General features: G+C 41.9%; 2 protein-coding genes across 5 annotated transcripts; both read left to right on the forward strand.

Moving 5' to 3' along the window:
* The first annotated feature begins 630 nt into the window (after nucleotides 1–630).
* LOC125545496 (SUPPRESSOR OF ABI3-5) lies at nucleotides 631–9691 on the forward strand. 4 transcript variants are annotated; one of them, XM_048709450.1, is made up of 17 exons: nucleotides 636–949; nucleotides 2044–2173; nucleotides 2370–2410; nucleotides 2601–2786; nucleotides 2932–3337; nucleotides 3428–3499; nucleotides 3587–3679; nucleotides 3770–3849; nucleotides 4604–4757; nucleotides 6106–6190; nucleotides 6264–6355; nucleotides 6430–6498; nucleotides 6578–6748; nucleotides 7051–7219; nucleotides 7343–8257; nucleotides 8558–8748; nucleotides 9254–9691. In XM_048709450.1, exons 2-17 carry the CDS (start codon nucleotides 2126–2128, stop codon nucleotides 9434–9436), a joined length of 2955 nt encoding a protein of 984 aa, XP_048565407.1. In that variant the 5' UTR covers nucleotides 636–949; nucleotides 2044–2125; the 3' UTR covers nucleotides 9437–9691. The 4 variants fall into 4 exon arrangements, with proteins under 4 accessions (XP_048565409.1, XP_048565410.1, XP_048565407.1 ...); XM_048709451.1 differs by having other exon boundaries at nucleotides 4607–4757; XM_048709452.1 differs by lacking the exon at nucleotides 9254–9691 and having other exon boundaries at nucleotides 631–949; nucleotides 8437–8748.
* A 457-nt stretch (nucleotides 9692–10148) lies between these two features.
* Nucleotides 10149–11038, forward strand: LOC125545498. The gene has a single exon (XM_048709454.1). The coding sequence runs from the start codon at nucleotides 10290–10292 to the stop codon at nucleotides 10794–10796; it is 507 nt and encodes a 168-aa protein (XP_048565411.1). The 5' UTR covers nucleotides 10149–10289; the 3' UTR covers nucleotides 10797–11038.
* The last annotated feature ends 13657 nt before the right edge of the window (nucleotides 11039–24695 follow it).

The raw sequence follows: 24695 nt of genomic DNA on the forward strand, positions 1-24695 counted from the left end.
GTTGCAATGCGACCGACCCTTGCATCTCGCATGAATGGTGACCCGAGGCGAGCGATGATGCATGCTACAACATTGGTGCCCCCTCCCCCCCGGCCCGCAACGCATGTGTTGGCATCTCTCGCCCTTGGGGAGGGGAGGCAAAGGAGGAGCTAGATGTCACTTGGGCAAGGGGGGGGGGTGCTTCGGCCGCATGCGACATTGAGGACCAATGAGGTGCATGTGGGCGGATGCGCGCGACCGACTCAAGGAGCACAATAGAGATAGTTTTGGAGCTTCGGGGTGGGCTAGACGAGTGAGGGGGATTTGAGGTTAGGGAGTGGTGGAAAAATGACGACGTGTGACCACGTAGTACTCGCTAGAGAAGAAGACAAGGTGGGGAGGAGGCACGGTGTACACGCGACCCATTGCCGCGTGGGGACATTGGGTGCGACCGGCCGTTTTGAATTGTTTGATCTGATTTTTTAAGATGACGATTTCAGGAATTAGGAGGTTGAAGTTTAATTTCGAGGAGCCGTATAAACTCTAGGTTTAAAACCGATTTCCACGTTGCTTAAAAAAAAACGACTTTCCACGGAAGAAAGCAAAAGAGAAATCGCCGTCGAGTCGGTCTGCCAGCGCACGAGACCGCGACCCAAACCCGAACCACCTGTCCCGAACCGCGTCTCCTCCTTCGCCCGCTCTCTACACATCTCTTTGCCCCGAGACTAGGGTTCCGGCCCCGCCACTCCCGCCGCCGGCGCCGCCCTCCCCCCCCCCCCCCCCTCCGATTCATCTCCTCCCCTCTTCATCTCCTCCGCCAGGTCCCGTGGCCCACCTTCGCCGCGGCTCTCTGCCACGACTCCGGCCGTGGCCCACCACGACTTCTGGCGGCTGCGCCCGTCAGCTCGCGCACGATCTCGCACACGGCTGCGGTTCCGCACGAGCTCGCCTCCGCCTATCTGTTCGCAAGGTATTTTCTAATCAATTACTGCAGTATTTGTTGTGCAATCGAGTCTTATATGCGGTTGATTGGGGAAGTATATGGTGTTGACTGGAGAAATATATGCCGTGCACGGGTGCTCAGATCAGATGTTTCCGGTGAGCAATTTTGTTTGCGCATGGTGTCCCGATTTTGCTGTGGTCTATGGGGTGACAGTGAGTAATCTGTAGTTATTTAAGCCATGGCTGCGAGAAAATTATCTTTGATTTTAGCATTCATGTTTAAGAAAAGTCCGGCAAAGCAAATACCCTTGTTCTGATCTAATATGGCAGTCAAACCATGCACTAGGAGAAGAAATCTAATGCATAGACTTAAGTAAATAGGCCAAGCTATATTGGTATATCCAGTATCTGAAGGTAAATGGTTGATGCTCTAATTTTTTCTCATCAACAGTTAGTTTTTCAGCACTTGCATGTCTGGAAACCGGTTGGATTGGCATATTAGGAAACTGCACACACAAAAACAGTATGATGGACTTATTTATTGAAGCCTATGGGTTAGGATTCTTCTACTTGTATGCTTTAAAGGGTTTGTCTGTGATATTAGGTCAGAACACAGAGAGTTAAAGCTGATCTAATATCTGTGGTCTGTTTTGCTATTTGTGTTTTAATTTGAAGAATGATTTTTTTATCATCCTTCTATTAGTGTACCATGGGAAAAACCATAAGCTGGTGGGTGCAATTATTCTTATAAACTAATTCCCTCCCTGGTAAGTTCATCCCGGTGGAGCAGAGCTTGCCATTGTTGTACTCATGCTGCATTTTGTATTTTTCTCCGATGCATTGGCCCTATTCCGAACGCAGGAACCCATCAGAATTCTGGACAAATCGTTCTGTTCTATGCACAGTTCCTGCATTCCGGACATGCCTCTGGTATAATTAACACAAAATGTAGTCCACAATATGATAAGTAAGTTGAGGAATGGCCATATCTAGCAGCAACAAATGCTCATGGATTGATTAACACTTGAATTTCAGATGATTTATTTTTGTTCCCTGCAGAAGTTCCAGTGTGATGTAGTGATATGATGGCTTAACTTTATGGTGTCATGCTTTTTTTTACAGGATACACCAAAAAATATCTACGCCCCAAAATTTGGAAGATCACCAAGAATTAGCAGGATAACACGAGTGCTGAATTCTGGAAATGGATCGTGGGCGATATGCTCCACAGCATGGATGGGAGAACAACAGTGTAATTGCAGCCTTTTTCTTTATTAACTACCAAGGATGCTGAAGATAGCAGATCTAGTGGCATGTGATTGCCTTCCGTGTAACAAGCGTTATGTTGTAAATAAATTCAAGAAGCGGCCGTTGCTTAAATGGAATGGATTTACCTGCCTGTTCTGTAGACTTTGCTGCTGACTCAACTTACTCTGTTGAATCTACAGGCACCTGATGGGTATGGCGCCATTAATGAGCCAGACTTTAGGTGAGTCAAGTATTTCCTGTTAAAATATGCATATAAACACCAAGTGCTTCTTATATGTACTTAATATTGGTACCTTGTATTCTTAAAGTAGATGTAATGTTTGTCCATTTATATTTGACATGCATTTCCCCCTTGAAGTGCTTTGTCATATTACCATATTCCTACTGCTAAGTGCTAACTCAATTTGCAGGGCTGGTGAATCCTACATTGGTAGGAGATATGTGGATGAAGGCTTTCCTAGTGATCGAAGGGGTGGATTTGGTCCAGATATACATGATAGAAATATGTATCCACCACCACCCTCTGCTGGCACCATGTGGTCTCAGCCTCGAAGAAATTTCGATGAAGAATTTGCAACTACAAAAGAGTACAGAAGGTACACTTCTGATTTTTGCAATGATGGGAATATCATGAATTTGATTCCTATAGTGGGGTTGAAAGACTGATAATTATCGTGTTACTTCAAAAAAAAAAGAAGAGAATGACTGTTAATCTGGTTGTTGTGATTTTTCTGTTCATAGGAACAAAAGGATTGGAAGTAGAGATCGTGGGGAGTTTGGTGCTGAGTTTGCAGACCGTTACCAAGGCGGAGAAGATAACTATGAGAGAGATCATCAATACGGACGCTACAGCTGTGATTCGGACTATGAGAGGAGCAGGAGAGATAGTAGTCGGAGAAGACTTGACTCGTTTGAGCATGAACGTGAAAGAAAAGGGTTAAGTCATGAAAGAGACGAAAGCCCATATGTCCGCCATAGCCGTTCTCGGTCACGTGGGCGTGATAACCGATCAAGATCTCGGTCAAGGTCATGGTCTCCACGTGGCAAAAGTCGTAATTGGGGCCAAAGGGATGGCTTCTATGATGATACTCGCTTTGAGAGAAGAGGAGAACAGGACTGGGATGAAAGAAGGCATGATGATTTGGTGGTGAGGACTGAGGACTGAGGGCATACTTATATTTTCCTTTCGTGTTTTATAACATATAAAAGCTAATTAAATTTGCATTATTACTTGCAGGCGCCATCTGCGACTGTTGTTCTTAAGGGTCTGTCCCAGAAGACCAATGAAGATGACCTATATCAGATTCTTGTACAAGTTCCTCGTCATAAACTGTTAAAAGTGGTTGGAAGTGTATTGTCTCGTTCATTTTAATCATTTGGGTCTGGTCTCTTTTAGGCTGAGTATGGCCCTCTTCGTAGTGTGCGTGTGATCAAGGAACGACCCTCCGGCGTGTCTCGAGGATTTGCTTTTATTGACTTCCCTACTGTGGTACTAACCGTACAAGTGCTCGGAGCTGTTAATTACTGATTTAGACTGCCAATTGCTGTTATGCTCACAAAGATTTGTGTGCTCCAACAGGAAGCTGCCCGCAAAATGAAGGAAGCTACTGGAGACAATGGCCTTCTAATTGATGGTAGGCAGATATTTTCTGAGTACAGGTCTGTGTCCTTACCTTCAAGATGCAGTGCAAATTATTCGTGTGATGCAGTTGTTGATTATGCAACTTCAGAATTGCCGTTAAGCTAATGTCTTTCTGAAAATTTTAATACAATAGCTTTATAATTGTAAGAACTGCAAAGCTTGTACACTGCTCGAATCAATTAGTATGGACACCATACTTGGTTATTGTCGTGCCATAAGAATCCATGATTGTGGAACCACTGGTTCTCTTTTGTCTCACAATCATCATGTTAGTAATTCTCACTGGAGCTTGCATTGATATGCCAAACTGTCAGATGACTCTCTCTTGGTGTACCTTTTTGTGTTTACTACCGTTTGAACAAGTTCTGTCTGCCCATTAGCAATCCAAGCTAATTGCCAACTGCCATCCACTGATCCAAATTGCATATGATGTAGGCGAAATCAAATGAGACAATAATTTATAGTTTATTTGCTGGCATTAAAGATTGGCATAATAGATTTTGTTTTGATACTTTGCCAGCTTTGAATGCTATTCTTGTATTGTATGTCATTTATTTGTACATGAGGTCACTATGCAGAAAGGGACATCCGGAGGAGATTAAATAGAACATTAACTTTAACTTGTACAGAAATGACTTTTTGAGCCGTTATATTCTCTCTTCTAAAGATTTTTGCTCTTATATACCATAGTCCTTTTGTGCTCATAGTCATATTCCTTATCTATTATGTTTGTGCTGTAACAATTTCTGCTGACTGCCATCATCCCTGCAGTAGTAAACCAACTGGTGGGACGAGTGGTGATTCTTTTGGACAAGAACATATTACGAGGTCTACCTACGGGCGCAGGACCATATCCACAGCATGTGATTGGATATGTACTATATGTGGCTGTATGAATTTTGCCCGCAGAACCTCCTGTTTTCAGGTATATTCTGGTCTCATGTAATGCAAATTACTGTGTAGCAATTCTTTATTAGGAAGTTAAGTTATGCTTTACATACAGAAAATGGAGATATTGGTATTTAAGAAAGCAAATTGCATTACTCTGAAATCTAATTTGCTTCATTTCCCCCCAGTCAATGGTGTGATCTACACTTAATTCCTTCCAAATGCAATGTGTTTTCCACTTAGTCTGGTTTAATCGCTGAGGGCACCTTTCTTTGTTTTCCCATTTAATCGCAATATATCTCTTGACTCTTGTTAACATTGAGTTGCAAAACCTAGTCCGGAAAAGTGGGTGTCTTGTAGCAGTTCAATTATCTGTGATTTCTTGAACCTATGTATTCACAATATCTCCATCTTAAGAGTTAGTTAAGAGTCTCCATATGTTTACGCTTCCGGATACAATTATTAATTACATCACCCAGATGTTGGATGGATTGGACTTCATGTCTATGTGAAGTATCTATATGGGCCTGTTTGGTTTGTGACTATCTTTGCCATCTTTGTCACATGTTGCGATATTATTTTTGCCACACTTGCCTAACTTGAGGTGCTTAAATTTTTAGACATATTTTGGGTTGCCTCAGGGAATCTTGCCACACTTTTTGTGTGTATGCCATGTGGCGCTTATTGCTCATTAAATAATTTTTGCCTGAGGTGTGGCCAGAACCGAACGCCCACCTACTTGGTCAAACTTGCCTAACTTGAGGTGTGGCAAATTGTGGCTAGGAACCAAACAGACCCTATATCCTTGCAACTGCAATGCTATCTGTTGTCCACTCCAACTAAATTATCTTTCGAAGAAAAACCAAATTCAGTCGTCCAAATCTCAACAACAGTTATATAACTCACGTATTTGCCACTGCTTGCACTTTTTTGGGGGTGTTGTCATAATGGGTTATAAAAATAAAAATAGAAGGAAGAAAATATAAAGTCAAAACCTTGGATCATCGATAGATCATGGACATGTCTACACTCTGGTAACATAGGACCCTGCTCCTCCATGTCCACATAAATTATTTGCTTGCAGGATGTTTTCTGAACATCAAACTGTGGAAAAACATATCTTCCAAAACATGTCACCTCTTTTTGGCTCTGCCGGACCAGGTTCTGGTTTTTGAAACCTGGCAATAGCACCTTTGAGATAATAAGTTGTGTTCAATTTAGTAAGGTTTGAGAATAACTCATGTCCCATGCTGCCTTAGTTACATGGTAACGGGCTAAAGGCTGACAAATAACAGCTGTTGGATAATTACTTGTCTACTTGTAAGTTCGTGGTTGCTCTTGCTTTCCGTTTCCAGCTAATTGCATGTTTACTTGTATTCTCACAGTGCAACGAGCCACGTACTGACGATGCTCCACCAGCTGATGCAGCATCTTCCATTCAACCGTTTGGCAAACGGGGATCTGAAATAGGCAAGTTTGTGTCTTGTTTTTAGAATTATGTGAAATATGTAGTACATTGCCTAATTATATACTGTCATTGCAGGTCCAACTCATGTCTTAGTTGTTCGTGGTCTGGATGAAAATGCTGACGAGGAAATGCTTCGATATGAATTTGCTAAACATGCTCCAATAAAGGTAGGCAGAAGCTATTAACTCTTGTAACTATAATTGTTTCTTTTCTGTAGAGTTACATGTCAAACTCTCTGCAGGATATCCGGCTTGTTCGGGACAAATTTACTCATGTGTCTAGAGGTTTTGCATTTGTTCATTTTCATTCGGTAAGTACTAGTGGATCACTAGGAGTAGGTTTTATCTGATGTAAATTTTTGACAGTCGCTATACATCCATCTGTGCTAGGTTGAAGATGCCACGAAAGCTCTTGAAGCTACAAATGGGATTAGACATGAGAAAAATGGCCAGGTGTTACGTGTAGCCTATGCTAAAAGCACGCTTGGACCTGCATCGGTGGCTTCACAGTCAAACAGCCTTGCTGCAGCAGCCATCGAGGCTGCATCATTTGCCCAGCAGGTCTGTTATAGTAATACATATTTTTGGTCAAATTGATAAGCCATACTACCTTGCCTTTTTTTTGGTAGTTAATTAAGACTTCGTCATGCTTTCATGTTACTATCTCCATTTCAAATATAGGCATTATCTTGGTCACTGACATGATCTAAAATACAGACACTTAGCTGTTACATTTTGCGTACACATAATTTTAAAACGTATGCTACACATTCTAGAACTGCATCTATTTATTTCGGGGTATACAGTTTTTGCCGATTCTATACATGGTCTGGTTATTTACTCTTATTTACCTTTTCGATCAGTATGATGCTGTGGGTTGGGCCCCAAAAGAGTACAATGCTGAGGACAATGTAGATGGTAATTCAGAATCTCAGAAAGATGTTTCTGCTCCACAGTCCGGATTTGTTTGGGATGAGAAATCGGGCTATTACTTTGATTCTTCTTCTGGATTCTATTATGATGGAAATACTGGTAAGTACGCAAGTATACTGTTGCTATCTGAAAGCTTATCTGTGCAGCTGAAACAGTTCTGCTACACTCCCCTTGCCTTGGGAGATGTTTATGACTGAATTTATTAAATTGTTCTTATTTCAGGCCTTTACTACGACAGTAATGTTGGAGTTTGGTATTCGTATGATCAGAAAACTCAACAGTATCTTCCATGTAATGAAAGCAACAACAATAAGGCAACCGGGGACATGGCCAATGAAAGTCAAAGTAATGGCGGTAAGAAAGTGGTGATTTCTGCACCTGCAGCCACGGTTAAACAAAGTGAGAAAACTTCATTGCCTGAAGCTGTTCAAGCTGCGGCCAATGCAGCGTTGGCTGCTGAAAAGAAAGAAAAAGAGAAAGCAAAGGAGATAAAGTTGGCCTCGAAAACTAATCTTTTAGCCAATAAGAAGAAGATGAATAATGTCCTAGCAATGTGGAAGCAAAGGAATAAAGAAGGCCAGGCTACACATGTTGCCCTTGATGATAAGGAACCATCCAGATCCGTTGTTGACAAATTAAACAATTCATCCAGTGCGATTGGATTCTCATTGAAGGCCAAACCTAAGTCTGATATTGGAAATTCTAAGGACATGAACTTGGTTGCTGGATATAATTCTCTTGGCCGCGAAACTGGAGGCTCTCAAATACTGGATTCTGACATAAAGCCTAGGCCTGTTAGTAATAGCTTAGGAACTACTGTTATGGGTGTGATAAGAGGTTCTGGCAGGGGAGCAGTCAACACATTTCATGCATCATCTGATGCTGGTGGCAGTATTTCTTCTGATATAACCGCAAGCACAAGTGTGCTAATGACAAACACCGAGATACACACTGCTTCCACACCCTTCAAAACAGATTTATCTTCTCTAGGATCATATGCTTCACCTGCAGTTTCTGGGAGTGCTAAGCGACGGTTCTCCGAGGCACCAGGGCAATCTCAGTACAGAGATCGGGCTGCAGAAAGACGAAGTCTATATGGATCAACTTCATCGCTTCCCAATGATGGACTGGATACAAGTAAGAATACATTTTCTTTATTTCTCATCATGACACATTGTACAGTTGTTTCTTCTTTCCTACTCATTTCTAGAGCACAATATGTCACGAACAAAATAGTGCCCTTACTTTGATAAATTTTGTGACTCTCATTTGTGTTCTACTGAGTGCTGACAGTATATCCAGCCTTTATTTATTAGGCCGAACTTGGTGTGGATGGACTCTGTTGCTTGATCCTACGCAATTATGCATTATAGGACCAATGTTTTCCGTCTTGCTTGTTCAAGATCTGTATTAATATTCTGGAAATTCCTTGTTAAGCTGGTGAATATTCGTCTCGAAAGGGTTCAAGTGAGATGGGATCAATGCCATTTCCTCCAGGGGTGGGTGAACGTTCTGTTGGTGAAAGTGACAACACTGAAAATTATGAGGTGATCACTGCTGACAGAGCAATAGACGAAAACAATGTGGGCAATCGAATTCTGCGCAACATGGGCTGGCAAGAAGGACTGGTATGTTTACCTATTTCTCAGCTTTTAGCCTCTTGGATGCTGCATTGGATCACACAAGTTTTTAGTGCCTCCATAATTTTCTTGCTTTTGCTGTTTCTATATTTTTGAAAACCATTCTGCTGTTGTTGTTTTAATAAAATCAATTGTGCATGGCCTCTTATCTTAATATGTTGAATGTTTTTTTTCAATCCCTTTGTAACTTGGCTCACCTTATCTTTAATAATTGCTTGTTTGCCACTCTTGACTGAGCTAATATTATTTTTTTGCATCTTTTGTTTAATTGGAAAATTGCTAAAGTTACTGTGAATAAATTATAAACTTAATATATTTTTAGCTTAAAACATTTATTGGGCATAAACTGTTAGGCACACAAAGTTAATACGACTACAGATGGATCAGTTTGCCAATAATTCCTACAGAATGGAAGCTGGGTGTCTTGAACATTCCTTCTGACGTGAGCATGTATTGGTATTTTTCCCTTGCAACTATTTTGCAAAATACCCAGGGCCTTGGAAAGGATGGCAGTGGCATCAAGGAGCCGGTGCAGGCCAAGCCTGGTGACGTGAGAGCCGGGCTTGGTAGTCAGCAGAAGAGAGCTGCTGACCCATCACTGGAGGCCCGAGCTGGCGATAGCTATAAAACCATAATCCAGAAGAAGGCCATTGCGAGATTCAGGGAGATGTCCTAAGTGCTTTCTTTATTTCATTGTCGTGTATAATTAGTCCGGATACTCGTTTTTATCGGTGTTAATGTCAAAACCCCCAATGCTGTGTGCATTTGTACTGTTAAATTTATCTTATGTGTCTGGCTCCATAAATCTTGGTGTAATTTAAGCACCGAGTACAGATTTAATTTGTGTACTCACATTGTTCTGAAACTAGCTCTGTACCTGTTTTTCTTTTCTTGCCTACTTGAATTCAATGGTATCGAAATTTACCTGTTAGTGGAAATCGTCGCTTGCGCACTAGAAGAAAGTATGTTGCACGTTTGGCATGGTGCACAGCTAGTCTACTGCTGTGTTCTGTTTTCCCCTGAAAAGTTATGTCAAGCAAAAATTAGAATGAAAGTAACACGAGACAAAAATAAAAGCCAAAAGGATTCTCTTGGCAACCACATTTTTATAGTTGCAAGGAAGAGTTAGGTTTACTGTAGCTACCATAACATCCCTTGATAAGTCTAACACAGTTTGTCCCCGTCGGACGGCCAAGATCGTGGAAAATTGCAGAGGATTTGGTCGTATACTGAGAGATTTTTTATGATAAAATGGCACGTATTTCCTGGGATTTTGATCTGGTCACACTTTGTTTTTTTCCTTGTAAGATGACAACATGTTTGACTGACTGTTGGACAAAATGGCACAGAATGAAGATTTTCTATATTTCCATGTGTGGGCCCACCCGTCATATACTTCGGGCGAGTCTGCCCTCCATTGTTTTTTCCTCTGGTTCGATCGACTGCTCGGTACAGAAGTGCCCGATCCAAATCACAGGCACCCACTGAGAGTGCACTAGAGGGAGAGAGAGAGGGAGCAGCGCAGCCGCATGGCGACGCTGCCACAGCGGTTCAAGCTGCTGGCGACGCGGTGCGCGGCGGGGGCGCCCAGCCCCTCGCGCAGCCCCGCGCCGTCCTACGCCACCAGCCCCGGGTACCGCCTCCGGCGCCGCCGCGGGTCGCGCCTGCGCCGCTTCCTCTGCCGCCGCGTCGGCGGCGGGCTGCCGGAGCCCGCGGGGCGCCGGGAGGAGGACAAGAAGCCGCTGGTGGGCCGCGGGAGCCGCACGCTGAGGGATCTGTTCGTCGCGTCGCCGGAGGCGGGGCGCACCCGGCGCGGATGCGGCTGCGACGCCGACAGCGACGACGACGACGACGAGGAGGCGGGGCGCGCCGGCTCCGGCGGCGCGTTGGGGGCGGCCAGCGGAGGGGGCGGGAGGAGGTTCCGGGCCGCCGGCGGGGGCCTCCGGAGCCTCCTGATGCGGCGGAGCTGGCGGCCGGTGCTGGTGGCGATCCCGGAGAGCGAGGGCAAGATCGAGCTCGGCGCCATCGAGGAGTAGATCAGCGACATGACAAGAATTGCATTCCCCCGGCCGCCGGCCGCCACGGATCGGAGCCGGGAATCTCGCGTCGCTTTCCGCCGTCCGTCCTCTTTTTCTTTCTTGATGATTGTTTGTCTCTTTTCCCCACCTTTCGTAGGCGTCTGTCCGTCCCTGTGAATACGGAAATAGTACCAGATTACTGCCACACTGTTATCCCAAACCGTGAGTGCACAGGCAAAGTTGACAAATTTAACCTTAAAGCGAAAGCATTTCACAAACTAAACTGCTTTTAAAAATATTTCACACTGCTGACCCTTTTGTGTAGCGCCCGACAACAAGGCGCTGCATTCTACTGTGCAACTCCTTACAGCTAGGCGCTGCACAGTGTAGTGCAACTCCTTAGAGTTAGGCGCTGCACAGTGTGGCGCCTAAGTGTTAGGCGTTGCACAGTAGAGTGCAGCGCCTTGCTGTCAGACACTGCATATTAAAGATCAACCGGGTGAAATACTTTCAAGAACAGTTTAGTTTGTAAAATAGTTTCGATCTAAGGTTAAATTTATGCCTTTTGCGAGTGCACAAGAACAAAGGCGGTGTGTGCCCGGTGATCTTGTCAGTAATAGGAGCACTGCAGTTCGTTAGACAAAGCCAGGTGCAGCAATGCATGATGACTGATGGGTACTCCAGAGTAGAGTAGTAGCTCCGGTGATCTTGTCAGCAATGGGAGCACTGCACTTAGACAAGGCCAGACGCAGCAATGTGTGCTCCAGTAGAGTGGTACTGATGATGTACCTGCCGCAATGCCAACACAGGTTATCCGAGAAATGTTTACTGGCAAGATAACTTGAACCAGCGTAGTAGTAGAACCTACAGGGGTAGAGCTTTATTTATGTCTGCCACAGTGCAGCACTGTGGCACAGCTTCATTTGTGACCACACACAATCAATGAATCTGGAGTTGGATGTGCCTGGGCCTGCATGCGTTATTAGTTTAACCGACCAATGGGCCAGCGTGTCCAGGTACAATCAACTGATGATCAGCTCAGCTCGGACAGATATTATATTTTTCAACTGAGCGAGCCATGTGAGTTTTTCGCACGCTGAAAAAGTGGCACCAACACACGTTCAGCTGTTTAGAAGAGATAAGAAACGAAATCGCAATGCAATCCAATCCAATTACTACCAAAGATGAGGACCAGTAATACCGTCTATGTAGTACATAATTCGTTTTCGGAGGTGAAAAATGAAAACTATTCCTTCCCGGGCTCGCCGCTGGGCGTGGGGACGAAAGTGAGGAGATGGATCAGCCGGCGCCGTCGTGAGGGCAACCCGACGGCAACCGTTTTGTCCGGATGGTCGGAGGTTCGGGTCAGGTACCAACACTGGGAGCGACAATGCACGAGATATCTATCTTGGGTCCAATGCATCTCATCATAGGCGTCCGAGCCTATAGCCTGTCTAAAATGGTGGTGGTATCTATCACCAAGGAGTGGAATCGCTGGTACGTTGCGATGTTCATGAATAAACAGCTACAGTAGAGATGAAAATAGAAGGAAAGGTTACTTCAAATGAAAGAAGCCACCCCGAAAGCTGACCTTCACTTGTTTTGTGATCGTAGACCTTCTAAAATGATTATTCGATTCTCCTTTTTAAAGAAGGCAAGAGACTTGCTAGTTTCATTGATTAACAAGAAGGTTTAGACATAAGCTGCGAGGCAGCAAAATGAAAAGGTCTACCCTTGCAACATAACAATACTCAGCTCCCATCTATTCCTTCCCAACACCCCGCCTGCCTGGTCCCGTGCTGTTTGTGGTCGCAATGCTGCTAGAGATCTCGCCGAGCCCAAAAACGTTTTCAGGTTTGCGGCCAAGGTTTGAGAAAAACACGACCTTTTTATTCCCACTTTTCACAATGATTGCAAGTTTCTGGTTCATCTGTTTGATTTCCTAGAGGAATTTTGTCTCCTGTCTACAGATGAGGCGGCCCTGCGAGACGATGCCTGTCTCTGTCTTGCCGCCTCTGTCAAACTGCAAGGGGTTTTGGAGACGGCGGGGCAAGTGTCAGGCGGTGCGTGACGTTGATGAGAATACCGATTTCTTCCATGCACAAACTTCCCAGCGCGGGCAATCGGACGCAATCTGTGCCCTGAACATCGACGACAAGATGGTTTTGGGCCACACAGCTAAGGCCGGTGCTCTCCTTTGCTTCTGTTGGAAATATGCCCTAGAGGCAATAATAGTTTATTATTATATTTCCGTATTCATAATTAAGAGTTCATATTTCATGGTATAAATGCTATGATCCTGGAATACTTGATTTAGTGGAAAACTCATATGCACGTGTGAAATAAGAAATGGTAAATAATAGGTTCCTAGTCTCACCTCTAAGACTGGTCAAGTGTTGTTGGTCATCATGTTTACCGGATTTTAGGATATCGTTAAGTGTAACGATAGTCCTAAAACAACATTGAGAGTATGACGTTCTGAATCGACCCAAACTTGTTTGTTATGCATTGAGATAATATCATCTGAAATCAATTGTTATAACACGGAGTGCTTACATGTGTTTTTAGTTTCTTAGACCACGAGAGCATCGTAGTCACTTCTTACCGTACGGTGAACATTGGTGTTGCTCAAACATCATCCGTAACACGATGATCATAACGACAGCTACAGGTTCATCGAAAAGTTTGACAAGGGACTAGATAGCTCGTGAGTGGGATGTGCTCCTCCGACAATGGAGAGATATTTTTAGGGCCCTCTTGTTGTGACGACATCAATCATCGTCTCGCCAGACACAGGTGACTATGTCACGGGGATGCCGGAACACTTCAACGACAAAAGAACAAAACTGATAACAGGGATGACGGTATAGTGAGCATGTCTATTACTTAGGAGGATACCGATGCATCCCGGGTTTTGTAAAGTATCGCGAAGCAAAGGGAACATCACATGATAACCAATGGTTCACTCAAATGTCATTCGTGTAATCATAGGGATCGATATGGACGTCCACGGTTCCGCTATCGATCATTGAACGAAGGGGTTTTGTTCATGTCTATGATTTACCAAACCTACGGGGTCACAAGCTTAAGGTAATCATGGTCTGCTGAGTGTTAGTAGGAAGAGAGTATCGATTATTATTTGTGGAATTGTTTCATTAATATTCGGAATAGTTCTGAGAAGAACCAGAAGCGTTTCTGGGTCACCAAAAGAGTTTCAGATGTTTCCAAAAATGTTCTGGTGCGAGGACACTTTGGTTGGGACAAGGGGTAAGGCCCACGAGGCTTGATGTCAGTGGAAAAGGGGTTTTGCGAAAGACAGGAGCCAGACGCCAGGGTCCATGGCGTCTGGTCCTAGGCCAGACGCCAAAGTCCATGGCGTTTCCGGAAACGCTAGGAACCTTGGCGTTTTGTGTTGGAAACCGAGAGGACTCTTCCTTGCATTCCAAACTGACTTTGGGGAGGCCCTCTCCTCAAGTTACGACCCAAGGGCTCAACATATAAATAGAGGGGCAGGGCTAGGCCCTAGAACACAAGTTTTATAGTCTCATCTAGTTCCTCTAGTTCTAGTTCTAGTTCTAGTTGATCCTAGTTGATCTAATTAGAGCTAGACCTAGTTCCTCTAATCCTCATAATTAGAAGCCCAATGTGGTTCTAATCTCCTCCCTCTAATTCTCCGTCGACGATTAGCTCTGGACGGCGAAGTGCTGCCGGATCATGAAGACCGTACACTTGCAACCAAGTAGAGAGGCCATGCTTTCCGTCTTTCGTTCGAGGGCGGATCGCGGGGTCGTTCATCGACAGTTCGAGGGACTTCAAGTAGGATCTACACCGACTCGTCTACTCCCGCTGCACTCCAGAGTCGGTAACAATCGTGATCCAAACCGTTTATGCATCTTCACATTGTTCCTGGGTGATTGTAGGGCGATTTTTTGTTTTCTACTATGTTTCCCAACAGCTTCTACTTTGAGCTCCTGGGGCAGCACAGGAGTCCACGTGCTGCTTTGACTTCGATGCATTGTATGCACAGGCCTGCCACATTGATGGCCCAATGCTTGTGGCCCAATTCAAACCGACCGAAATGGAGGCCTCATTCAATTTGCTGGACCGCACCAACACTCCCGAGCCGGATGGGCTTGGGCCTACTTTCTACAAAGCGACCTGGGTGCATGTGTGAGCGACGTGCAACGCCTTTTCGATGAGCTGTGTGCAGGCGGCGCCTCGCTCGATGCCATCAACCTGGCATTCATCGTCCTCCTGCCCAAGGGGGACAGTGTGCCTACCCCCGGCGTCTTCCGCCCCATGTCAATGCAGTACACTGACGTCAAGATTCTCTATAGAGGGCTGGCTCAAGGTTCGGTTCACATATCGCGGGTCTCGGCCCTTTCTTCTTTGAGGAACCCCTTTGGAACACTTTCCTAAACATTTTCTTCCTCTCTGAAAAATTTCTGAAATTTTTAGTGACTCAAAATAAAAGTGAACCAAACCCAACAAGATTGATAGCAACTACTCCCACAAGTGTCTAGAGGCTATATCATGCAACAAAACTACTTTGAACCATATAAATTTGACATGCAAGCTCTGATGGTAGCTGGAACTATGTCGGTGTTTCCCCGGAGAGGGAGGGATGATGCAGCACAACGACGGTAGGTATTTCCCTCAATTATGAAACCAAGGTTATCGAACTAGTAGGATAACCAAGCAACACAACGTAAACAACCCCTGCACACAAATAACAACACCTCGCAACCCGACGTGTTAAAGGGGTTGTCAATCCCTTTCGGGTAACAACACTAGAAATTGGTGTGTGACGGTAAAAATGTTGTAATAGATTGGATAAATAGATCGCAAATAAAATAAAGAAAGCAAAGTATTTTTGTATTTTTGGTTTAATAGATCTGAAAATAAAAGTAAGGAAAAAGTAGATCGCAAAGGCAAATATATGAGAAATAAGACCCGGGGGCCGTAGGTTTCACTAGTGACTTCTCTCAAGAAAAATAGCAAATGATGGGTAAAAAAATTATTGTTGGGCAATTGATAGAACTTCAAATAATTATGACGATATCCAGGCAATGATCATTACATAGGCATCACGTCCAAGATTAGTAGACCGACTCCTGCCTGCATCTACTACCATTACTCCACACATCGACTGCTATCCAACAGGCATCTAGTGTATTAAGTTCATGGAAAAATGGAGTAATGCAATAAGAACACATGATGTAGACAAGATCCGTTTATCTATATGGCGGTAGATATAGATCTCGTCTTTTTATCCTTAGTAGCAATGATACGTACGTGTCGGTTCCCTTTCTGTCACTGGGATCAAGCACTGTAAGATCGAACCCACTACCGGGCACCTCTTCCCATTGCAAGATAAATAGATCGAGTTGGCCAGACAAAACCCAAATGTTGGAGAAGAAATACGGGGCTATAAGAGATCATGCATAAAAGATCAAAGAAACTCAAATACTTTCATGGATATACAAACATAGATCTGATCATAAACTCGAAGTTCATCGATCCCAACAAACACACGACAAAAGAGTTACATCATATGGATCTCCAAGAGACCATTGTATTGAGGATCAAGAGAGAGAGATGAAGCCATCTAGCTACTAACTACGGACCCGAATGTCTACAAAGAACTACTCACGCATCATCGGAGAGGCACCAATGGAAGTGGTGAACCCCTCCGTGATGCTGTTTAGATTGGATCTGGTGTTTCTGGACTCTGCGACGGCTGGATGAATATTTCGTCGACTCCCCTAGGGTTTTGGGAATATTTAGGTATTTATAGAGCAAAGAGGCGGTCCGGGGGGCACCCGAGGTGGGCACAACCCACCGGGGCGCGCCAGGGGGCACAACCCACCGGGGCGCGCCAGGGGGCACAACCCACCGGGGCGCGCCAGGGCCTCCTGGCGCGCCCTGGTGGGTTGTGCCCCCCTTGGGGCACCCCCAGGTGCAACCAGGGCCCATCTGCTTCCTTTTGGCCCATAAAAAATCATCGTAAAGTTTCGTGCCATTTGGACTCCGTTTGATATTGATTTCCTGCGATGTAAAAAACATGAAAAAAACAGGAACTGGCACTAGGCACTATGTCAATAGGTTAGTACCAAAAATGATATAAAATGACTATAAAATGATTATAAAACATCCAAGATTGATAATAAAACAACATGGAACAATAAAAAATTGTAGATACGTTGGAGACATATCAAGCTCAAGAACATGGTCACCACAGCAGCAACAATTTGCAATATATAAAGCACTAGAACAAAAACTATTTGGACCATTGGAGGAATCACTTTGAACCATATAAATTTGACATGAAATCTCAAGAACATGGTCACCACAACAGCAAAAATTTGTAATATATAAAGCACTAGAACAAAAACTAATTGGACCATTGGAGGAGTCACATACCGAAGAACAATGCAAAAAATTCTAAAATATTGCATAAAAAATCATACTAAATTTTCAGGGCATTTGGAGAATTTTTATTTTTGGTCATTTTTATTGCACGGATAATCCAGAAAATAGTAAAATAATAGCATTTCTACTTTATTCATTCTAAATAACAGAAGGTAAAAAGCGAGTATAGAAGGTTGTGTTAATTAAATTCATCCATCTCATGCTCGTAAAAAGGAATCCATTAATAAGGTTGATCAAGTCTTATTAACAAACTTCTTCGGAATGACATGAAACCGAAGAATCTTCGTATAATACTAGGTTACCTCAACGGGGATATGTATGTCCCCAACAATAAGAATATCATATTTCTTTTTGGCACTAGGAATAGGGAATTCAAAACCTCCAATAGTAATTGTTGAATTTTTTTCAATAGAATTGATACTATTCACTCGAGGTTGTTTCTTTGGAAAGTGTACCATATGCTCATTACCATTAACATGAAAAGTGACATTGCCTTTATTGCAATCAATAACAGCCCCTGCAGTATTCAAAAAAGGTCTACCAAGGACGATCGACATACTGTCGTCCTCGGGTATATCAAGAACAATAAAGTCCGTTAAGATAGTAACATTTGCAACTACGACAGGCACATCCCAATAAATACCGACGGGTATAGCAGTTGATTTATCAGCCATTTGCAAAGAGATTTCAGTTGTTGTCAACTTATTCAAGTCAAGTCTACGATATAAAGAGAAAGACATAACACTAACACCAGCTCCTAGATCACATAAAGCAGTTCTAACATAGTTTCTTTTAATGGAGCATGTTATAGTTGGTATTCCTGGATCTCCTAATTTCTTCGGTATTCCACCTTTAAATGTATAATTAGCAAGCATGGTGAAAATTTCAGCTTCCGTTATCTTTCTTTTATTAGTAACAATATCCTTCATATACTTAGCATAAGGAGACATTTTCAAAATATCAGTCAAACGCAGGCGCAAAAAGACAGGTCTAAGCATTTCAACAAAGCACTCAAATTCTTCATCATCCTTATTCTTTGAAGCTTTAGGAGGAAAAGGCATGGGTTTCTGAACCTATGGTTCTCTTTCTTTACCATGTTTTCTAGCAATGAAGTCTCTCTTATCATATCTTTTATTCTTAGGTTGTGGGTTATCAAGATCAACAGGAGGTTCAATCTCCACATCATTGTCCTTACTAGGTTGATCATCAACATGAACATCATCATTATCATTATTATTAGGTTCATGTTCATCACCAGATTGCGTCTCAGCATCAGAAATAGAAATGTCATTTGGATTCTCAGGTGTGTCTACAGTAGGTTCACTAGAAGCATGCAAAGTCCTACCATTTTTCCTTTTCTTTTTATTATTAGAAGGACTAGGTGCATCAGTATTAATTATTCGAGACTCTTGCTCAACTCTCTTTGGATGGCCTTCAGGATACAAAGGTTTTTGAGTCATTTTACCACCTCTAGCCATAACTCTAGCAACATGATCATTCATCTTATTGTTCATCTCATTAAGCAAATCATTTTGTTCTTTGAGAACATGTTCCACTTGGGTTTTTACCATAGAAGCATGTTTACTAACAAACTTGAGATCATTAATAGTTCTACACATATAATCACTCAAGCGTTCAAGCATATAAGCATTTCGTTTCAATTGTCTACTAACATATGCATTGAAGTTTTCTTATTTAACAATAAAGTTATCAAATTCATCCAAGCATTGACTAGCAGATTTATTATAGGTAATATCACCTTCATCAAATCTATAAATAGAATTTAACTCTACTACATGTGTCAGGGTGTTGAGACCATGTATTTCTTCAATAGGTGGTAAATTCTTAACATCTTTAGCTTTAATACCTTTTTCTATCATAGATTTCTTTGCCTCTTGCATATCTTTAGGACTGAGAAATAGAATACCCCTGTTTTTCGGAGTTGGCTTAGGAGGTAGTTCAGGAAGAGTACAATCATTATCATTACTCAATATATTATTCAATAATTCTTCAGCTTGTTCAACAATTCGTTCCCTGAAAACACAACTGATACGTCTCCAACGTATCTATATTTTTTTGCTTGTTCCATGCAGTTATATTATCATTCTTTGATGTTTTACAATCATTTTATAGCAACTTTATATCATTTTTTGGGACTAACCTATTGACATAGTGCCCAGTGCTAGTTGCTGTTTTTTGCTTGTTTTTTACTTCGCAGAATATCAGTACCAAACAGAGTCCAAACGCAGCAAAACGTTTTGGAGAATTTTTATGGACCAGAAGGAACTTGGGCCAGATAAGTACCAGAGGGGTGCCCCGAGGGGGGGCACAACCCACCTGGGCGCTCTTGTGGGCACAGGCGTGCTTGTGGGCCCAGGCATGCTTGTGGGCCCAGGCACGCCTTGGTGGGCTGTGCCCACCTTGGTGGCCTCCCGCACCGCCTATTCGCCCTATAAATACCCCAATATTCCAGAAATCCTAGGAGAGGCGTCGAAACACAATTCCAGCCACCGCAATTTCCAAAACCACGCGATCCAATCTAGACACCATCATGGAGGGGTTCATCATCCTCATTGGTGCCTCTTCGATGAAGGGTGAGTAGTTCATTGTAGGCCTACGGGTCCGTGGGCAGTAACTAGATGGCTTCTTCTCCCTTTTTGATTCTCAATACAATGGTCTCTTGGAGATCTATTTGATGTAACTCTTTTTGCGGTTTGTTTGTTGGGATCCGATGAACATTGAGTTTATGATCAGATCTATATCTATGAAAGTTATTTTAGTTCTTTGATCTCTTTTATGCATGATTACTTATAGCCTCGTATTTCTTATTCAGATTTTTGGTTTAGTTAGAACGACTAGATCGGGTTTTCTTGCCATGGGAAGAGGTGCTTTGTGATGGGTTCGATCGTGCGGTGTTCTTTCCCAGTGACAGAAGGGGCAGCAAGACAAGCATGTATCGTTGCCATTAAGGATAACAAGATGGGGGCTATTCCTCCATGAATAGATCTCGTCTACATCATGTCATCGTTCTTATTGCATTACTCCGTTTCTCCATGAACTTAATACACTAGATGCAAGTTGGATAGCGGTTGATGTGTGGAGTAATAGTAGTAGATGCAGGCAGGAGTCGGTCTACTAATCTTGGACGTGATGCCTATATAATGATCATTGCCTAGATATCGTCATAATTATTTTAGGTTCTATCAATAGTAATTTGTTTACCCACTGTGTGCTATTTCTTGAGAGAAGCCACTAGTGAAATCTACAGCCTCGGGTCTATTCTTTATCGTATTTGTTTTGAGATCTATTTTTATTTAATTTTTCTAGATCTATTATTCCAAAAACCCAAAAAATACCATGCCGCACTTTTTATTTGCATGTTTTATTTCACATTTTATCGAGATCTATTTATCCAATCTACCACAAATTTATCTACCTTTTTACTCTGGAGGGATTGACAACCCCTCTTACGCGTTGGGTTGCAAGTATTTGTTCTTTGTGTGTAGGTACCATTTACATAGTGTTGCTTGGTTCTCCTACTGGATTGATACCTTGGTTTCATAACTAAGGGGAATATCTACGATACCTGTGTTGCATCATCCCTTCCTCTTTGGGGAAATACCAACGTAGTTCAAGCAACATCAAAAGGAATTTCTGGCGCCGTTGCCGGGGAGACATCATCAATATCTACCAGGTTCCTAATCACAAATCTCACCTCCTTGCAATTTACATTATTTTCCATTTGACTCTCGTTTTTATCTCCCCCACTTCACAAAAATTTCCCGTTTTATTCACCCTCTTTTTCGCTCGTCTTTTTCTCGTCAGATCTATCTTTTTGTGTGTGATCTTGTTTGCCTACTTTTTCACTATGGCTAGCATGACTACTCCTCATTTGTCACCAGATTTTGAAGTTCTATACTTCAAGCAGAAACAAGGAGAAAATTTGAAAGATGCTTGGTATAGACTAATGGAGTCCTATCGTATTAGGAATCTTAAAGTGGATGCAAGTATTTTGCTTCAGAATTTTTATGTAGGGTTAGCTTTGCATCATAGACAACTTTTGGATTTTGCCGCTAAAGGGAACTTTATTGAGCTGGATGCTAATACCGCTTATGAGATCTTAGAGGGGATTTTGGGATCCCACCAACCAAAAAGGGGATTTCTTTTACTCAAGAAGGGGTTCAAATTTTAGACAAGTTGAGTGATTTGCATAAACATATGGTCGAGATGCAAAAATATAATGAACTTCTCAAACATATTAGTGGAAACCTCAATCACATGAATACTTTGATTACTCTTTGCAATAAACGGTTGGATATTTTAGATCTTAAGATGGTTTCTTTTCCTGAGAATTTGGGGAAGCATAAAAAGCCTACCGGATTTGAGAAATCCCTTACCAAAGTAGCTAAAACTAAAGATGACAACACTTAGATATATGCATTATGCCTAGCTAGGGGCATAAAATGAAGTGCTTGTTGGGAGGCAACCCAATGAATAAAATTTATTTTTGCCTTTTTCTTTCTATTCTTGAGTGTTTACACAATTATGCCTCAGTTATGATTGTGTTTTTTAGTTAGTGTTTGTGCCAAGTAAAGCCTTTGGGATCATGTTGGGTGATAGTTGATTTGATCTTGTTGAAAAACAGAAACTTTCATGTCCAATAAAATAATTTTGAAAAATAACAGAAGCTCGATAAAATCCTGATTTTTGTACAAAAGATTGATATAAAAATTTCCTACATTGTCCTAATTTGTCAGATTTTTTGGAGTTATATCAGTATACGAACTATTCACATTGCTACAGACTGTTCTGTTTTTGACAGATTCTGTTTTCGTTGCATTGTGTGCTTATTTGGATGAATCTATGGGTTGTATCGGGGGGTATGAGCCATAGAAAAGTTGGAATACAGTAGATATAATGCAATAATAAAATATGAATGGGTTTGCAACAGTACTTAGAGTGATGATTTGCTTTGTTATACTAGCGGATCTCACGAAGGTTTTGTTAAGTTTTGTGTGATTGAAGTTTTCAAGTTTTGGGTGAGGTCACGATGGATGAAGGAATAAGGTGTAAAAAGAGCCTAAGCTTGGGGATTCCCATGACCCCCCAAGATAATATTCAAGGAGAAACAAGCATCTAAGCTTGGGGATGCCCCGAGTGGCATCCCCTCTTTCTTCTAATGACCATCGATATTTTACTTGGATCTATATTTTTATTCGTCACATACCATGAGTTTTTCTTGGAGCGTCTTGTATTATATGAGTCTTCGCTTGTTTTTGTTTTTTTAGTTTGTCACAAGTATCCTTGCTGAACACACCTATTTGTGGGAGCCAAAATTATGCTATGATTTGTTAGAGTTGCTCTTTATGCTTCACTTAAATTTTTTGAGCTATGGAATTGCTCTAGTGCTTCACTTATATCTTTTTGAGCATGGTGTGTTTTAATATTTTTTAAGAAATTCTCTCATGCTTTTTGTTTTATGTCAAGTATCCTCGCTGAACACACCCATTTGAGAGAGCCAAAATTATGCTATAATTTGTTAGAATTTCTCTATGTGCTTCACTTAAAATTTCTGTGCTATGGAATTGCTCTAGTGCTTCACTTATATCCTTTTGAGCACGGTGTGCTGTAATATTTTTGAATAAATACTCTCATGCTTCACTTAGATTTATTTGAGAATTAGTATTTTTTTGAAGAAATTCTCTCATGCTTCACTTATATTATTTTGAGAGACGGAAATTTTTCATGCTCATGTTCTTCACTTAGATTTGTTTAAGCTATCAAAAGCAACATATGAAATTAGTCCAAAAGTGGTAGATATTCAAGAGGGATATAATAAAAACTTTCATGAAGATCATTGGACAAAATAAATTTGATCCTCTGTAATAGTTTTGAGATATGATGATAGTGATATGTGAGTCATGCTAGTGAGTAATTATGCTTCAGTAAGAATATTGGTGTTAAGGTTTGTGATTCCCTATGCAAGCATGAAAGTCAATAGTTATGCAATGAAATTATATCCTACTTGTGGTGCATTAATCAGTGTTAGTTATGCTTAATGCTCGCTTATGTGATTTTTCGTTTCTTGGTTGGTTGCTTCTCAATCTTTTTGCTAGCCTCCACTTGTACTAAGTAGAAATACTACTTGTGCATCCAAAATCCTTTAACCCAGTTTTGCCATATGAGTCCACCATACCTACCTACATGCAGTATTTTCATGCCGTTCTAAGAAAATTTGTATGTGCCATCTCTAATTTTCAAAATAAATTTCCTTTTTGTGTGCTCGTACCGCTCATGAAGCGGCAGGGGTGGCTAATATTTTCCATGCTAGATGTGTTATTCTCAAGATGAGTGTTTATTCACTTGTCATTGCATGAGAGTAAGGCGGTAATAGGGAAGCCCAAAATGAAAAATAAATTTACTTTATGTTGTCAAATAATAAATTCCTTGGAAAGTGTTGGTATGGAACGCACCCGTGGATACGGCTAGCCATGGATTGTGAAATAATGGTGGAAAAAGGAATAAGCTTTATTTTTTGTTTGGGAACCGCCTATGATATATCTAGCATGGAAATTGTTGGGAATTACTCGGTCGTTTTCGTTGACGGGAAAAGTATGCCTCTCAAAATTTTTATCTCTCATTTTAAGCTTTGAGCTCTGGCACCTCTTCAAATCCCTACTTCCCTCTACGAAGGGCTTATCTATTTACTTTATATAATTTTTACTTTTATTTGAGTCTCCACCTTCTCTTATAAAGCACCAACTAAGGGGCACTATGATCATACTTGAGCATTGGATATAGCTAATATGCGAGTGTGTTTCATGAATGGATCAATGATTGAGCATGATGGGCTAGGGATAACTTTCTTTAGTGTTGATATTTTGAAATACATGGTTGCTTGTTGATATGCTTGAGTATTGAAATCTTCATGTCAAAACTAGACAATTGCTTTGAATCATATAAAAGTCCATATGTCCATGCTACAAAAGAAAAGAATATGATGAACATGTTAGGCAACATTCCACATCAAACATTCTGTTTTTATCATTTACCTACTCGAGGCGAGCAGGAATTAAGCTTGGGGATGTTGATACATCTCCAATGTATCTATAATTTTTGCTTGTTCCATGTTGTTATATTATCATTCTTGGATGTTTTACAATCATTTTAGAGCAACTTTATATCATGTTTTGGGACTAACCTATTGACATAGTGCCCAGTGCCAGTTGCCTTTTTTGCTTGTTTTTTACTTCACAGAATATCAGTACCAAACGGAGTCCAAACACAGTGAAAATTTTTGGAGAATTTTTATGGACCAGAAGGAATGATGTAGTACAACTACGATAGGTATTTCTCTCAGTTATGAAACCAAGGTATCAATCCAGTAGGAGAACCAAGCAACACTATGTAAACAATACCTGCACACAAGAACAAATCCTTTCAACCCAACGCGCAAGAGGGGTTGCCAATCCCTCCTCGGTAAAA

Source organism: Triticum urartu, chromosome 3 (genome assembly GCF_003073215.2).
Source record: "Triticum urartu cultivar G1812 chromosome 3, Tu2.1, whole genome shotgun sequence".
In the NCBI taxonomy this organism is placed as follows: Eukaryota; Viridiplantae; Streptophyta; class Magnoliopsida; order Poales; family Poaceae; genus Triticum; species Triticum urartu.